The 17,715-nt window shown below is 44.8% G+C and overlaps 1 protein-coding gene across 1 annotated transcript in view; it reads left to right on the forward strand.

The window, feature by feature from the left end:
• Positions 1 to 17,715, forward strand: part of PARP11 (poly(ADP-ribose) polymerase family member 11) — a 36,986-nt gene that overhangs the window by 15,173 nt on the left and 4,098 nt on the right. Inside the window, 6 exon segments of the mRNA XM_047787797.1 lie at positions 2,524 to 2,652; positions 3,512 to 3,556; positions 3,558 to 3,633; positions 6,687 to 6,762; positions 10,146 to 10,218; positions 10,298 to 10,428. Of these exon segments, the coding sequence (XP_047643753.1) occupies positions 2,524 to 2,652; positions 3,512 to 3,556; positions 3,558 to 3,633; positions 6,687 to 6,762; positions 10,146 to 10,218; positions 10,298 to 10,428 (530 nt within the window).

A 17,715-nucleotide genomic window follows, 5' to 3' on the forward strand; every position in this document is an offset into this window, starting at 1 on the left:
CACAGCCACAGCAATGCAGGATACTTAACCCACTGAGCAAGGCCAGGGATTGAATGTGCATCCTCATGGACACTACGTCGAGTTTTTAACCCAATAAGCCACAGCAAGAACTCCTGGTTTTCATTTCTTAGCAGCCAGTTCTCTTTAAAACATGAAGGAAAAATCCAAAACATAGTCACAAAGCATTTCTCAGAGAGAGTATCCAAACCTGAATAAAAACTAACAAGCCCCCTTCCCTGAGCTCAGGTACTGTGCTTGGTACTTCCCTGCAGTACCAAGCATGATCTCTAACAGCAGCCCCTGGAGGAGCCTTTCATCCCTGACTTAAGGAGAGGACATTGTGGCCTAGACAAGGCTGTGGAAGCTTATCCCAGGAGACACTACTCTGCACACTTTCAGTAATGACATTTAAAACAAGCATTCTCCAGATGAATCAGGTAGTATGTATTCTTTGTAAAAAAAAGATCATAGATGTAGGAAATCAAATTTTTGACAAATCACCAGTAATCTATATATTTGTATATGTGTAGATTAAACATACACACACACACACACGCGCGCGCGCGCGCGCTCGCACACACAGGAATCTAAAAGCTGTACAGTAAGGGCGTAGTATTGATTTTGATTAACTCTGGAGGAGGAAGGTGAGAAGGTACCAGGAATGGAAGTGATGGTCTAAAAAGTCTTCACAAACATTCTGGGTTTTGTTTTTTTTTTCCAAGGAGACTATTATATTAGTTGTACAAATTTATATAAACCTATAAAGAATGAGGATAAAAAGCTAAATTCCAGATAAAATTTCACCTTCTTTGATGAACCTCTTTGCCCCTTTTCTAGTGACTTCCTCTTCATCACAATCTCCACCCAAGAATGTTTTCAACTTTTCAAAAATAACGTACACTCGACACAGACAAGATTATAAAGTTGTTGTTAAGGGGGTATTAGGCAGTATTCCAAGGGGCTTAAGTGCACAGACCCTGGATCCAGACTGCCTGGGTTTGAATCCTGGCTTGCTCATTGTCTGACTTCTCTGTGTCCCAGTTTCTTCATTTATAAATCTGGGATATTAGTAGGCCCTATCGTACAGTGTTGTTGTGAGGCTTAGGTAACTGATCAGTTGTACAGGACTGCGCAGAGCACTTGGCAGATAATAAAAGCTGTAAGAATTACTATTGTTATCCTAACATTGAGGAAAAAACCTCCAAATGTTTCTGTATCCATCCAGACCTTTGCTGTGTGTATGTACAAATATATACATATACACATACAGACACAGACACAAACATGAATAAATATAGACGTATTTTTCATTGAAATTGGATCATACTATTTTTATTTATTGTAACCTTCTTTGTACTCAGCACTATATATTATAAACATCTTTCCATGCCACTAAATGAAATAATGAACATTTAAAGCAAAAATCAGGGAGTTCCCTTTGTGGCTTAGTGGAAACGAATCTGACTAGCATCCATGAGGACACAGGTTCGATCCCTGGCCTTGCTCAGTGGGTTAAGGATCCTGCGTTGCCGTGAGCTGTGGTGAAAGTGGCAGACGTGGCTAGGATCCAGCATTGCTCTGGCTCTGGTGTAGGCTGGCAGCTACAGCTCCAACTTGACCCCTAGCCTGGGAACCTCCATATGCCACAGGCGCGGCCCTAAAAAGAAAAAAAAATCATACAGGAGTTCCCACTGTGTCACAGCAGGTTCAGAATCTGGTGTTGTCTCTGAGGCAGTGTGGATTTGATCCTCAGCCCAGTGCAGTGGGTTGAGGATCTGGCATAGGTCGCAGCTATGGCTCAGATTTGATCTCTGGCTCAGCAATATCTATATGCCATGGGTTCAGCTGGAAAAGAAAATAAAACAAAAAGAAAGAAAAGGAAAAATCCCCAAATCAGATGTCAGATGTTTATTTTGGTCTTAACTAGCTGTGATAGCATGAATCCTTTGGACCAAATACGTGAACATCTTATAAGACAAATTTCTCAGCACGCCAGTGAGAATCTGGAGTGCTCTTAGATACTGAAATGAAGTGTCGAATGGGCACTAACATATCCTACCTAAGTGTATTTTTATTTGTCTTATTTGTTAAGCGATGATATTCAACATTTAAAAAAATAAAGACCAGACTTTCAAATCAGATCCTGGATAGTTGAAACAGAAAATTAAACTTGTGGTTTATTTCATAATCACAATCTGAATCTTTCCTTTTTCTTTCTAAGAAGTCCACTATGGAACTTGTCTTATAAGCAGTTAACACCCCACCCCCAAGTCGTTTCTCTAGCAGTCGTTGCTAGAAACTGGAACTTTATATCCCATGCTCAAGAACGATGTGCAGATGTCACAGGCAACATTTTTGAATGTTTCCCTTCAGAGCCAGTACGGGAGCCAGCTGCTATTCCTCACCGTCACTGTGGGAAGGACACTGGGCATACAGTTCTTTATGAGAAGAAAAAGGATGTGTAAAAAGCACACTGATTATTAAGAACACAGTTTCTTCCTCTCCCTCTCTCTGGCATTTCAGGAGATGTTTCACAAAGAAGAAGAATTCTTAAACAAAGCGACGGACAGCGAGGTGGACGAGATGGACACGTCCGACACGCAGTGGGGCTGGTTCTACCTGGCGGAGTGTGGGAAGTGGCACATGTATCAGGTACCTCGCCGCCCCCCGCCCCCCGCCCCCGCCCCCGGAGGGAGCGCAGGGACTTAGACTCCCGTCTTGTCATCTCGTGGACGTGAATGATGAGCACAGGCAGCGCCTGAAGGAAATCAAACCTTGAGAAAATCAAAGCGTGTCCCAAAAAGAACAGCTAGAAATTCTCCCGGTCCTTTTCCTCTCCCCAGTTTTCTGCAGTATCGTTTAGGCGAAGTGGTGTGTGTTTGCCGTGGGTACGGAGGGCGAGCGTGGCTGAGGGTTGCATGGTTTCAGCCCACTGAGCGCGGCCAGGGCTGATTTGGTGGACGGAGAGGGAAGAGACCAACCCACATGAAAGGCCTCTGTGCGCCAGGGTTGGTCAGGGGTTGTGCAGCTGTCTTCTCTATCCTCACCGCACCCCGAAAGCCAGGGTTGACCCTCTGTCTTACTGGCAAAGACAGGGAAACTCAAAAAAGTTGTTAGGATCTGTTCTGAGTCACACCGCTGGTTAATGGTTAAGCTGAGATGTGACCCCATCCTCAAAAGCTTGTGGTCTTTTTTTTTTCCTCACAAGGCTACTTAAAGAAGATTTCATTTGAGCCACTCAGGAAGCATCATTTTGGCAATAATTTGGAAATGTTGTAATAATTTGGAAAAAAGCCTTATAACAAGGGGTTTCTGGTTTCTTTGCTGGAAATCCTTAAGCTGTGTTCACCAGGCTCTCTTAGCCGTGCTTCCCCGGTGTGTTGGAAACTGGAACAGGTGCTACATTTCCTCTGTCCCTCTGTGCTCTGTCTCTGTGCCCACAGTCCCACCTCTGTGGCCAAGCCTTTCATGTGAACAGCTGGTAAATGAAACTTTCTGGTTTGTCTTAAAGCCGGATACCAACATTCAGTGTTCAGTTAGCAGTGAAGATATCGAAAAAAAGCTTCAAAACAAACCCTTGTGGCTCCATTTCTTTTACTACTTCCAAATTCAGCTACAAGATAGACTTTGCAGGTATGTTTTTTTTCCCTAATGGTTGTGTGTTCTTAGTATATTGATAAAGTCTAAAGTTCTGAAGATCAGGATTAGTTGATATACTTGTAAACAGCCAAGTAAATCCTTTTTGTAATACATGAAAATGCCTCTGCAAAAATTCAAAATTTAAAATTTTGAGCACCATTGCCTTTTATAAAGGTGTATTTATATGTTTATGGATACTAACGAATATGGAGATTGTCACATATTTTGAGTTCATGTAATGCTTCTCTTTGAAGGAATGCAAAACGACTTTAAGCTCTTGGGTTTTTTTTTTTTTTTTTGTCTTTTTAGGGCCGCACCCACAGCATCTGGAGGTTCCCAGGCTAGGGGTCTAATTGGAGCTACAGCTGCCCACCTATGCCAGAGCCACAGCAATGACAGATCCTTAACCCACTGAGTGAGGCCAGGGATGGAACCCGCAACCTCATGTTTCCGCTGCACCAGGACGGGAACTCCTAAGCTCTTGTTTTATTCATCATCTTTTCAGGCTTTTATTTTATTTTTTCTTTTTAGGGCTGCACCTGTGGCATGTGGAAATTCCTGGCTAGGGGTGGACTCAGAGCTGCAGCTGCAGGCCTACGCCACAGCAACACAGATCCAAGCTGCATCTCCGACCTATGCTGCAGCTGTGTCAATTTGAACAAGGCCAGGGATCGAATCCCCATCCTCACAGAGACAATGTCGGGTCCTTAAGCTGCTGAGCCACAGCAGGAACTCCTCTTTCAATCTATTGAAATAAATAGCAGTCTTTTTTACTTAAGAATCAATCAGAGAGGTTAAGTGACAAAATCATTTGTAGCTCTTTTAGTTTTAAGACCAGAGTTCAGCCGAATGACCCCTCTCTTGGTGTCTTTCCCAGAAAACTACTCTGCAATGGACATTGCCTTCTGCCATTTTCAGATTTCTTTGGCTCTTTCACAGGTTAGCTGGCTAATCTGGGAAGCAGCCCCACTTTGGATTTCAGCCCTGATCCATGGGCATGTTTTGTGGATCCCATGAAAAACTGTTGAATTCACCCCCTTCGGCTTCAAGCTGCCAGCCTCTGCTGTTGACTGCAGAGGCAAACACGACCTAGATGGGAAGGCTTTCCTTATAAAAGTGCCTTTCGGTGGCTGCAGAGTTTGGTCCTCTAGGTGTTCCTTCCCAAAGTCACGATGGAGCCTTTATGATAGAGTCAGTGGAGTGTGGTGGGGAGCCGGGGTGGGAAACCCTAGGAACTTCCCTTGGTTTCAGCCAAGGCCCAGAGATGGTGGTGGTGGGGGGACTTGTCCAGTAGATGTTGATGCAGCCAAACCTCTCATGCTGATGGTGCCCCCAGGGCTGGTGGTGGGTTTTTTTTGTTTTTTGTTTTTTTTTCTTTTTTTTCCTTTAGGGCCGCACCTGCTGCATATGGAGGTTCCCAGGCTAGGGGTCGAATCGGAGCTACAGCTGCTGGCCACAGCCACAGCCATAGCCACAGCCACGACAGATCCAAGCCGAATCTGCGACCTACACCATAGTTCACGGCAATGCCAGATCCTTAACCCACTAGAGCGAGGCCAGGGATGGAACCCGCAACCTCAGGGTTCCTAGTCGGATTCATTTCTGCAGCGCCACGATGGGAACTCCTGGTGGTGGTGTTCTTAATCAAGAGTTAAAACCGTGAGACTCTTCCTCCTGAATAACTGTCACATTTTTTTAATGACATTAGGCAAACAGGCTGCCTTTAAGGGGCCCTGTCATTTGTCTTTCTGACTCAGCCTACAAGGAAGGTGTTGGCAGACACTTTAGTCTTGTGTCCACGCTCCTGTTTTGAAGCAATACTGAGACATAATGATATGCAGACCTCCAGCTTCAGGCAGAGGATGGAGTTTGTCAGAGCATTTGCTAGGTGGTCCAGGAAGCCACATGTTTCTGAAAGAATATTTTCTCCTAAACTCTATTTTGGGAGGCTTTCTCTCAGTGCAGTTTATTTAAAAAAATCTATATCAGAGAATAGGAGTCACATATAGTAACACAAGCTGCCAACACTCTATAGGATGATATTGTTTCAAAGATATAGGTATTAGCATTTCCCAGGTACCATTGGTAAAGGTAGCTCCAGCCATTCTGCCACAAGCCAACTCAGTTTCTCTTAATGAAAATGGTGAAAAGTAAACTCAAAAGGATGAGGTCAAGAAGAGGGCACCACAAGCCACGCTCCATTTGCCGGCGTGACCTGGCTTGGGCCCTGCCTGGTGGGCTTGCCAAGGCGTGCAGAGTCTAGGAGAACACAGAACGGGGAGAACACTGTACCCAGCTTTTGTGCTTTTGGAGTGGAGTGATGCCAGTTAGACAAAGTGCACTGGCTAGGAGCCCACATTAGGACTCAGCACCCAACTCTGTGGGTTTGAGGAGATGGGCCTGGCAAACACCGCCACAGTGGAGGAAGAGACGAGAAAAGAAAATGATGCTTGATTTAGATCACTAGTCTTTTATCATGGGACTCACTCACTGAAGTCTACGCCGCGTCTAGCTAGGATCTCTCTTTTTTTTGGTTTTAGATGTACAATTTAAAGAGAAGGTAAGAAATGTACACATTTTTGAAACTCTGAATTGTGAAAGTTTTGTAATGATAATGTGTCTTTTTAAAAAATCATTCCCAACATTTTTGGAGAAATCAAAGTACATTTTTCACTTAGGAAACCAACCAGAAGATTCAGCATTGTAATTTCTTTCTCTTCCTAGTACTCTTAACTTTGCTCAGTTGAGGACTCTCCTATTTTCATGTCAGTTTAAGCTCAGTATGATACGGAAAGAGTAGACCCTGCAGACCGGGCAGTGTGTGAGCTCAGTGTCCTCAGGTGTGAGCTTAGATCAAGCAACGGAGCTGCTTTTTGGGGCATGATAAGCAGATGTCTGGTAAAGTGTCCCCAGTTTGCTGTGTTTGTCAGCTACTCCCAAAGCTCCATGACTCTCGATCCCCATGCAGTGTAGCTACAAATCTTGGTGACAGTTGATAGCACCGTGTGTTCCTCTGACTTATCTAATATCTTTGTCTTTGTGCACAGAAATGAAGCAAATGAATCTCACCACTGGAAAGCAGCGCTTAATAAAAAGAGCCCCCTTTTCTATCAGTGCTTTCAGGTATCGTGAAGAGAATAGGGGTGGAAAGAATGGGCTTTCTCGCTCTCTCCTCTTTCTTACTATTTGACAGAGGAATAAATAGACTGGAAATGTTTTGGTAGGTTATTTCATGATCTTAACATTGATCTTTGTCGAATTTCATATAAGTTGATGAAAGAGCAGTACTAGCGTTTTCTGCTGGTATTTCCTTTCCTGTTGTCCTTTTCATTTCCCCTTATATATTTGTATCTTTCAATTCTTTAGAACAGTTTGCATGGTAGTTACAGAATGCTGTATGGTCTCTACTATAAATCCTTAAAATAACCTATGTTGATTTAGCTTGGAAAGATTCTTACGGAATCATCTGCTTATTTGGGCTATAAATCCTAGGTAATACCTGCTTGTGTTCTCCAGCACTAAACCCCATTGGGCGACTAGTAATTTCAGATTTGTAGTGACTAACAGGGACCTAGGAGGACATGAAGGGACGGGACAGCTGCTTGCTCCTTGGATCTAGGGGACAAGTTCTCCTTTTTCTCTCTCCTGCTGTCTGTAGCCTAAAAAAGAGAGGAATAAATGCCAGAGGAGATTAAATATTTGTTATTCATATGAATGGAATTGAAGGGAAAAACCTTAGACTGTCTCCTATTTTCCAAAACAATTCCTCCATCAAGTATTGAAATTCTTTCTGTTCAAAGAATTTAAAAAGAAATAGGAAAAAAATGCTAGCATGTGGATTGTAGGAGATGCCCGTTTCTTTTCCAAGGAGATGTTTTGAAGGGATCAGAATAAAGAAAGCAGTGTTTAGAGTTTCTACCAATTTGTTTCTTGAGACTTCTGGCTCATATTTTAGGATCATGATTTAAAAGTTAATTCAAGCACTTTTCTAATGTGTGAGGAAGGGAGAGAGTCTTATTTTCTTACCAGCTACACCATATCCCCATCCTTAAGTATAAGGAATTTAATAAAGGAATTACTTACCTTCAAAGGGTGTAAAGTCTGGGAGAAAAATGAGACCTAAGAATTTAACTGTATGTCATTATATCTGGGATCCTTTGCAAGGAGAAGCTTATGATGAGGTCCAGCATTTTCTCTCACAGACCATCCAAGCCATAGAACAGAGACAGGAGAGGGAAAGAATGAACCAGAACGGAGGACAGAGAGCAAGATAATCAAAGAGGAAGAACAGTTAGGTTGGGTACAGAAGCGTGATGAAGATGCTTTTTTTTTTAGGGCTGCACCCGCAGCATATGGAAGTTTTTAGCCTGCACCCAAAAGGCTAGGGGTTAAATTGGAGCTATAGCTGCTGGCCTACGCCAGAGCCACAGCAATGCAGGATCCAAGCCACATCTGCAATCTACACCACAGCTCATGGCAACACCGAATCCTTAACCCACTGAGCGACGCCTGGGATCAAACCCGAATCCTCATGGATCCTAGTCAGGTTTGTTAACCACTGAGCCATGAAGGGAACTCCTAGAGATGCTTCTTGATGTATTATGGGAATACAGCTGTGACTTCCAAAGTGAACAGTGCATTTCCTGTTGGCAAGGAATTGGCAATTAACTAAGTCTATGAACTTTTAGACGAATAAGCAAACAAAACCCCTTTTCTAGCTAGAAGATACTTCAGGCAAAGTAAAACAAAAAACACCCTAGGAAAGCTGTTGTTACTCATTATCACAGTAATGGGCTCCTCTCTGTAGTATTTGAAGTGCTTTTAGGAATCAAAGTAGAAGACCCAGAGCCGCCTAGAAGGATGAGTAAAGAATTTGAACCATTCTTGCAACCTCACCCATAGTTATAGAAATACAAATTATACAAGATTATTTCTTACTATCAGATGGACAAAATTTCCAAAGTTCGATAACACACTTCTTTGGAAAGGTTGTTAGAAAATAGGCATTCGCTGCATCTCTGGTGGGAATGTCAATGAGTAGCGCCTTCAAGGAGGGCATCTGGGCATTTTCTGCAAAATCATGAATAAATATGTTCTTTGGCTTAGAAGTGCCATTTCCAAGATGTTACCTAAAAGTTGACAAGTTGGGCACATACAGTGACCAATGGACAGTCTTGATCTTTGCTGCAGCCTTAACAGAAGCAAAGAGATGAAACAGCTCAATGTCGTCAGTAGGGGGCCTTGTAATCAGCAGGGGTGTGTCCATGCAGCAGACCCCTTGCACCCAGGAAGCTGAGGAACCCGCCAGGGTTAACTGAGTGTCTGCTGAGCACCGGGCTCTGTGCCGGGATGGTCTCCACCTACTGATGGGGAGGGAGCTTGAAGAACCTAGTCAGTGAAGAGAAAAAAAGCTGCTGCAAAGATGGGATTATGCTACCATTTGTATGTGGGGAAAAATTGGCTTGCGTTAACCTAAGGTATTTCTGGAAGAATACCCAAGAGGCTAAAAACAATGATTATTGGAATTGAAGTACGAGAATTAGAGCAAGGACTGGCGTGGGAGGGAGACTGTCACTGTTCCCTTTTTTTTAATGCCCGTTCATTTTAAAATCACATGATTGAGTGTTTTTTTTTGTTTGTTTGTTTGTTTGTTTTTTGGCCTTACCCATGGCACGTGGAAGTTCCCAGGTTAGGGACTGAAACTGCGCCATAGCAGCGACCTGAGCCACTGCAGGGACAATGCCAGACCACTCAATGGTCTTTTCAAAGTTAAAATGAGTTAAAAAATAAACTCAAGATAGGCTTGAAATTTATGAATCCCTTTCACAACCTCCAGACACAAGAAGGGTTTCAGATGTCAGTTACCCCTTTTGCCATCAAGCTCCCCAGAGTCATTGTCTTTATCTGTGTTCACATCCAGTGGCTTAAACATGGTAGAGTTTTCAGAGCTTAACTGGCTACTGTGCTAAGTGAGATCATGATGATGTGGATGGTGCAGGAGGATAGCGGGCAATAAAGGGAGAAAAGTTTAGGTTTGAGTTCAATCTTGAAGGAGATGTTGAAGGTATGGCTGAGGATGTTATGTAACAGGCAGTATGAACTAGTGTCTCTTTTTTTTTTAATTAAGAAAGATTTTGTTTTGTTTTCCTAAATCAAAAATTTGATTTTCATCTTAGAGCTTCCTTTTCTTTACCTAATACCTTTCTACGTTTAAAAGAAATTCTGGCAAATTCAGAAAAACGAGACCGCATTAAACGACTGTTTTTGCAATCTTAAAGTTATATTGGACCAGATGTTTTCCATCACATTTCTCAATTCAGCCCCTAAAAAGTTGCACACGAGTTGGTTTTCGATACCTATCATAAAATAAAGAAATCAAGGACCATGCTTAATTGCATTTGTCGCAACACCTCCATGTGAAAATTCAGCTCGGGAGAAAATGTCTAAATCTTTGACAGTGATCATAATCAGCTTCTAATGTTTTGTTTTGTCTTTTCGATTTGAAGTTACATCTGTGAAAACGAGGCCATCCCCCTGCCCCCCCACTGGGAAAATGTGAATACTGAGGTGCCTTATCAGGTGAGACCAGCACTGACCCACTACAAGTGAAAGAGATTGGAAAGGACCCCAATAAAACTGTGCACACTTCTTTTTCCAGCTTATCACTTTGCACAATCAAACACACGAATATAATGAAGTTGCTAGTCTCTTTGGGAAAACAATGGATCGCAACAGAATTAAAAGAATTCAGAGAATTCAAAACCTAGACTTGTGGGAGTTCTTTTGCAGGTGAGACAGTTTCTCCTCTGAACCCTCTCCTTGGCCTCTGAGACTTTTCCGGTCTCAGAGACAGTGAAGCACAAATGTTGAATCATGTTAATTGTCAGTGGCGCCGTGGGAGCTGTGCAGACATGCACCGTGTGCTTTTCTCTTGCGGTAGTTTTGACCTGGTTTCTCTGTCCTCTCCTGCGTCATCCTCAGGCACCTGTAAGTCAGCCCCAAGCTTCGCTTACAACGCCGTCTCTTCCTCACTCCTTTCAGGCAGCCAGTAGCAGAGTCAGCGTTACAAGGGAATCTGGGGAGCTGTTTATAGTTTAGTTGATAGACTTTGTTGGCTAGACTTACTTGCCTGTAAGTCATTTTTTTTTTTTTTTAATTGTGAAGGACAATGTAAAACATACCTTCAGATTTCCTGCTTCACCCAGTGTTTGTATTGTAGATTTAAAATCTCCATTCATGGGGTTCCTGTTGTGGCTCAGTGGGTTAAGAACCTAACGTAGTGTTTGTGAGGATGCAGGTTCAATCTCTGGCCTCACTCAGTGGGTTAGGATCTGGTGTTGCCCGTGGCTGTGGTGTAGGCTGGCAGCTGCAGCTCCGATTTGAACCCCTAGCCTGGGAACTTCCATATGCCACAGGAGCAGCCATAAACAGAAAAAAAGAAAGAAAGTCTCCATTCATTAATTTAAGTTGGAAGTGACCCATTGAATTGCTCAGTGTGTACGTACCCTAAAAATAAAGCCCATTGCAAGAAATGTACAGGTGTAGTCCACATTAACCTATTGTGCTGGGTTTTTTTTTTTTTGTGGTTTTTTCTTTTTTAGGGCCGCACATGCAGCATATGGAGGTTCCCAGGCTAGGGGTCGAATCGGAGCTGCAGCTGCCAGCCTATACCACAGTCACAGCAACGAGGGATCTGAGCCACATCTATGACCTACACCACAGCTCACGGCAACGCAGGATCCTTAACCCAGTGAGCAAAGCCAGGGATTGAACCCGCATCCTCGTGGATACTAGTGGGATTTGTTTCTGCTATGCCACAACTGGTACTCCCTCTTGTGCTGTATTTTTAAATAACAAGCATTACTTACAGTAAGGGATTTCTGGAATGCTTGTATTAAATTTATGTTGAAGATTTGATTTCTAATATTTTTAATACAAGCAGATTTTTTGCACATTTTTAAATTAAAATATAGTTGAGGAGTTCCCGTCATGGCGCAGTGGTTAACGAATCCGACTAGGAACCATGAGGTTGCGGGTTGGGTCCCTGCCCTTGCTCAGTGGGTTAAGGATCCGGCGTTGCCGTGAGCTGTGGTGTAGGTTGCAGACGCGGCTCGGATCCCGCGTTGCTGTGGCTCTGGCGTAGGCCGGCGGCTGCAGCTCCGATTCAACCCCTAGCCTAGCCTGGGAACCTCCATATGCCGCCAGAGCGGCCCAAGAAATAGCTAAAAAAAAAAAAAAGAAAAAAAGACACACACAAAAAAAATATAGTTGATTTATAGTATTGTGCCAATTTCTGCTGTAATACAAGCAGACGTTTAATGTTTAGTCAGGAAAATTGAACCTTGGTATCCATCATACTGATTTAACATTTATCAAGTTTTATCATCATAATCTACCTCTTTTTTTTGCTGTTGTTGAAGTATTTTAAAGCAAATCCCAGGTCTTAAGTCATTTCATTCTCATTCCCCTGAAAATCAGGCCTACTTGTCTTTGACTATGATACGTGGAATTCTTTTGTGCTTCTGGAAGGTCAGTTCCTATGGCCTGAGTAAATTCCGGGTTTTGTTCTCATAATCATTTATATTATAAAATAAGGGTTTTCACCTTATATTCTTTGCAGTTTTGAGTCTTTGGACCCAGCCCACTTTTATTTGTGACAGTTCTGAGTTTAAATGAGTTTTGTTTTTGTTTTTGCTTTTCTAGGGCCGCACTCGTGGCATATGGAAGTTCACAGGCTAGGGGCTGAATTAGAACTGTAGCTGCTGGCCTACACCACAGCCACAGCAATGAAGGATCCATGCTGCATCTGTGACCTACACCACAGCTCAAGGCAACGCCGGATCCTAACCCACTGAGCGAGCCCAAGGATCAAACCCATGTCCTCATGGATACTAGGTGTCGGGTTTGTTACCACTGAGCCACAATGGGAACTCGAGTTTAGGTTTTATTCAGTTCTTGTCTAGGTGATGCTTTTGTCAAGGAAGATGGAAGCCCTCTTTGATTTTATTCTCTCAGTGAATAAAGTAAGTTTTTCTAAAATGTTCTGATGAAAACTTAATTGCCTCCTCTTAGTCAGGCCCCTGAAGTGGAGCACCTCTCAGTCCTCCTCATAATTGGAGACCTTGCTTAGGTCTCACGTAGAAATGTTCCAGGGAGTCTCCAAGACTCAGAGTCTGACAGTGGCATGATACCCTGAGAACCTCGCTGGAAACGGTTTACCCTGTGCTGCCACCCCTGATGCTATGGAACATTGGCCGATAGAAATCTGTGATGGGAAGCCACCCTGCCACCTGCTGTGACTGTAGAAAACACTGAGTCTTTTTGGAAAGAGAGCCTGTCATTCTGACATCTGCCTGCAGGACAGAAGTAACCTGGTCCACATCATTGTCGCATAATCTGGGACTGGCTGTGCGAGCGGGAAGCCCGCGGAAGTCCCCAGCATCGCTTGGCACATGGCCCAGGCCTTCCTCCCCTCCTCCCTTCTCCCAGCAGTGTCTTCTAGCAGCAGCTCTGCAAAGGCACTGTTCTAGACACTGGGGACCTGTGAGTGCCCAGGACCAGATGGACAAGGAACTGGATGTTGCACCACTGAGTGCAGGGCGGGCACAGAGTGAGGGTCTCTCTTCCCCCTGCTGACAGAAGTAGGTGTTTGTTGTGGCACAGGGAGTGTCACTGAGCATCTCCTAAAGACGGGGGGGCATGTAGGCTGCATGCAGGAGGAGTGGGGAGGCCCGAGGCCCGGGCCAGAGTTGGATGACACGGGAATTTGTAAACCATTGAGAGAATTTCGAAGAGAACAGAAGATGGGATGGGTGGCCTAAGAAGATGCTAGAAAAGTCCCCGAGAGGTGGAGCATGCAGGAGTCTGTGGGAGGCCCCTTGGCTTGTTGTGTGATGCCCTCCATCAGCCACACTGGAGTTGAACTGACCCATGGTTGGGGTCCAAGAGTTGGCACAGGCTGGGCCACGCAGGGCCTTGGAGAAGCAAACCAAGGGGCCTGGACTTTGTTCCTGGGACAGAAAGCTACTGCAGGACTTTAAGCTGGAGCGTGATGGAGCTGATCTGCATTTTAGAAAAATAATTGATCAGGCTGTACCGCGGAGAAGGGGTTTAAAGCGGTGGTTCTCAGGCAGGGTGACTTGCCCCCCAGGGCCTCTGTGGCAGTGACTGGAGTCCTTTTGGGTTCCCGTGGAGGGGGGTGGGGAGGTTCCACGGCATCTCCGGGTGGAGGGCCAGGAAGCCCGACACCCTGCAGCACATGACAGCCTCGAACACAAAGGATTAGCCAGCCCCAAAGTCAGCAGTGCCGGACTTGAGAAACTGGTTCGAGAGGATCACAGAAGCAGGGTGCCCAGCTCAGGGAGTTATTTCAGTCATTACAAATGGGGCGCGTTGGATGGTCTGAACCAAACACGCTCGCTGTTTGTAGCATGAGTGGGGGTCCACTGCCAGATGTTACGGGTACAGAATGATACCGCTTGGAACTTGATTTAACGCGCATGAGGGGGTGGGTAAGGAAGGTAGGAAGGATGACGCCGAAGTCTGTTTGAAGGGAAGGGGATGCAAGAGTATGTACGTTAGTTCAGAAATGAATGTGGGCTTGGGCACAGGTAGGCAGGCTAGTGGGGGAAACTAGTTTCCATCCTGTGACTTTCCCTGAAGGTTCCTGAAGCCCCAGAGGCCCTGGAACTCAGCGTTGGCCTTTCTGGAGCGAGGTTGTGGTGTGTGAGTCTCCACGTTCTCTGAGTGCCCTAGTGCTGGCCCTAGTGCACACTGTGCCCAGCCCGCCGGGTGCAGAGCTGTGCCCTCACCATCCCCGTCTCCTCCAGTTGGTGTGGACACTCCATCCTCTCCACTGGCCGAGCAGTTCTGACGCCCACAGTCCCAGCCCTTTAACCCACAAAGAAACTCCAGTGAATTCTCAAACCAGAGTCCATTCGAATCTGGGCCTGAAAAGGAGTGATGAGTAAATGCCCTGATTTTAGGGTGGTTTTAGGTCATTACAGACCATGAAGTTTGACATTTGAGGACGTATATTAACAGATGTCTACTTAGGAAAAAACAGAATGAATCTACTCGTGCTCCACTAACTAAGAGGCTTGCTGTAGTGCTAGGTGGATGAGCCCCTTGGTTGGATAAGGTAATTTGATTTTTCCAAGTGGTTGAGAAAGGTCCTTAGGATGGAGGTGAGATGGAGAGATGGGTGCCCAATGATAGAACCAAGGCAAAAAGTAACATTCGGGTAGAAGGCTCATCAAAGGGTAGCTTGAGTGGCATGCATGCTTTCTTCATGAGCTCTTCCACATTTTTTTTTTCCTAAGGGCCACACCCATGGCATATGGAGGTTCCCAGGCTAGGGGTAGAATCGAGCTGTAGCTGCCGGCTGTACACCACAGCCACAGCAATGCAAGATCTGAGCTGCATCTGTGACCTACACCACAGCTCACGGCAATGCTGGATCGTTAACCCACTGAGCGAAGGCCAGGGACCGAACCTGTGCCCGCGAGGATCCTAGTCAGATGCGTTTCCGCTGTGCCACGATAGGAACTCCCCCTTCCACATTTTTATCAGGACTTTGGGTGAAAATGTAGAAGGCTTGCTTATCACACTTGTGGAAGATTGAAAGCTAGAAAGGGTAGCGAACTTCGAGTATGAATTAATCAGGAGGCAGAAGGACTTGGGCTGACTGAAACTGTGAGTGAAAACAAATATTATCTTTTTTTTTTTTCAGAAAAGATCTTTTTTCTTAATTAGAAAAGCAGCAAATGTGCATTGTAAAAAAACCCCATCAGACAGTACATACAGGTCGAATCATCTGCCACGATTTGTTCTGTGTGAAAACACACTGGCGTTTTCCGAAGTAAATGTTTGTTTAATGCACAGCCTCCTAAGGTCATGCTTAATGGTCTGAAAAGACCGTCTCCGGCAGATGAAGGCACGTACATTTGAATTTTGATGCAAGCTGCCAGAGGTCTCTGGAGAAAGACCACATAACTCTCCACTTCTCCCATTGTTTAAGGGCAAGGATCCTTCCCCTGGAATTGTCACTAAGCTGCACATCCTTATAACATCTCTACTTTTAAAATTACTGTATCAAGATAAAGTTTAATTGAAATAAGCCTCCTGCATTTGGTTTATAAGTCATTTGCACAAACCTCGCAAGCTGAGAGAACTGGCTTGAGAAGGCGAGTTTGAATGACTGCAGGCTTCCTCAGCAGCTCGATGCCTGGTGCAGAGCGACCCAGCCCCACGCCGTCTGACAACAGCAGCCTCGGTTTCTGTTTCTTTCTTTCGTCTTTTTTTTTTTTTCGTCTTTTTGCCATTTCTTGGGCTGCTTCCGCGGCATATGGAGGTTCCCAGGCTAGGGGTCAAATCTGAGCTGTAGCCACCGGCTCTAGCCACAGGCCTATGCCAGAGCCACAGCCAGAGCCGCAGCAACGGGGGATCCCAGCCGCATCTGCAACCTACACCACAGCTCACGGCAATGACGGATCCTTAACCCACTGAGCAAGGCCAGGTATTGAACCCGCAACCTCATGGTTCCTAGTCGGATTCATTAACCACTGAGCCACAATAGGAACTCCCTCGGTTTCTGTTTCTTATCAGCATTTACGGACCAGAAGTTATCCTGCAGATTCTTGACCACTGAAGCCTGTCTAGGATGGAGAAAGGCCTGGAACCTCCACACGAGGAATAGTTGCAGTGGTGTCTGGATATTTGCAGAGTTGTTTTGTGTGAGAGTATTGGGATTTTTCTGTGTTCAGAAGGGAATGACTGAGACCAGAGCAGAAGTACCGGGAAGGCAGATGCTCGTGCACTGTTGGGTGGATGGCTTTCTAACAATCATGGCCCATCGCAAAGAGATTGCAGAGAGGGGAGTGCCTGACACAGGACAGTGCTAGGTAGCCGTCATTTACAGAGATGCTAGGCGAGTGGTGTTTTTTTAATCTTGAAAACGTCTTTTTTTATTATTATTAAAGTATAGTTGATTTACAGTGTTGTGCCAGTTTCTGCTGTACAGCGAAGTGACCCAGCCATACACACACACACACACACACACACACACACACACATATGTATCTATATTCCCTTTCTTATATTATTGTCCGTCATGTTCTATCCCAAGAGATTGGATATAGTCCCCTGTGCTATACAGCAGGACCTCATTGCTTATCCAGTCCAAATGTAACAGTTTGCATCTACTAACCCCAAACTCCCCATCCACCCCACTCCATCCCCTTCCCTTTGGCAACCATAGTCTGTTCTCCATGTCTGTGAGTCTGTAAAGCATTTTCTTTTTCTTTTCTTTCTTTCTTTTGGCTTTATAGCACCGAGCTCACAGCGTACGGAAGTTCCCAGGCTAGGTATCAAATTGGAGCTGTAGCTGCCAGCCTACACCACAGCCACAGAAACTCGGGATCCAAGCCGTGTCTGCGACCTACACCACAGCTCACAGCAATGCCAGATCCTTGACTCACTGAGCCAGGCCAGGGATCAAACCTGCATCCTCATGGATCCTAGTCAGATCCGCCAACCACTGAGCCACGAAGGGAACTCCCTATAAAACATCTTTTTAATGAAATTTTTTTCTCTTTCTTTTTTTTATTATTATTTTTAATAGATATTTCCCCAATACAAATGTTTTTCTACTGTACAGCATGGTGACCCAGTTACACATACGTGTACACATTCTATTTTCACACATTATCATGTTCCATCAAAAGTGACTAGACATCATTCCCAGTGAATGAAATATTTTTAAAATGAAAATGCAGCACATAGTTTGCAGACACCCATGTACCTACCAATCAGATTTAACATTTTAATATTTGTGGCATTTTCTCCATCTTTGTATCTGGAGTGTCTGTTTAGATACAAAGCATTACAGATAGAGGGGAAGTGCCTCCCCCACCCCCATCCTGTTCTCTTTTTTTCTTCCCAAGGTTGCTGTGATGCCTTCTTATCCATATTCAGATATATGTTTTGTTTTGTTTAGGGCCACACCCGTGGCATATGGAAGTTCCCAGGCTAGGGGTCTGGTCGGGGCTGCTGCTGCCAGCCTGCACCACAGCCATA

This window comes from Phacochoerus africanus, chromosome 7 (assembly GCF_016906955.1).
Source record: "Phacochoerus africanus isolate WHEZ1 chromosome 7, ROS_Pafr_v1, whole genome shotgun sequence".
NCBI classification, from domain to species: Eukaryota; Metazoa; Chordata; class Mammalia; order Artiodactyla; family Suidae; genus Phacochoerus; species Phacochoerus africanus.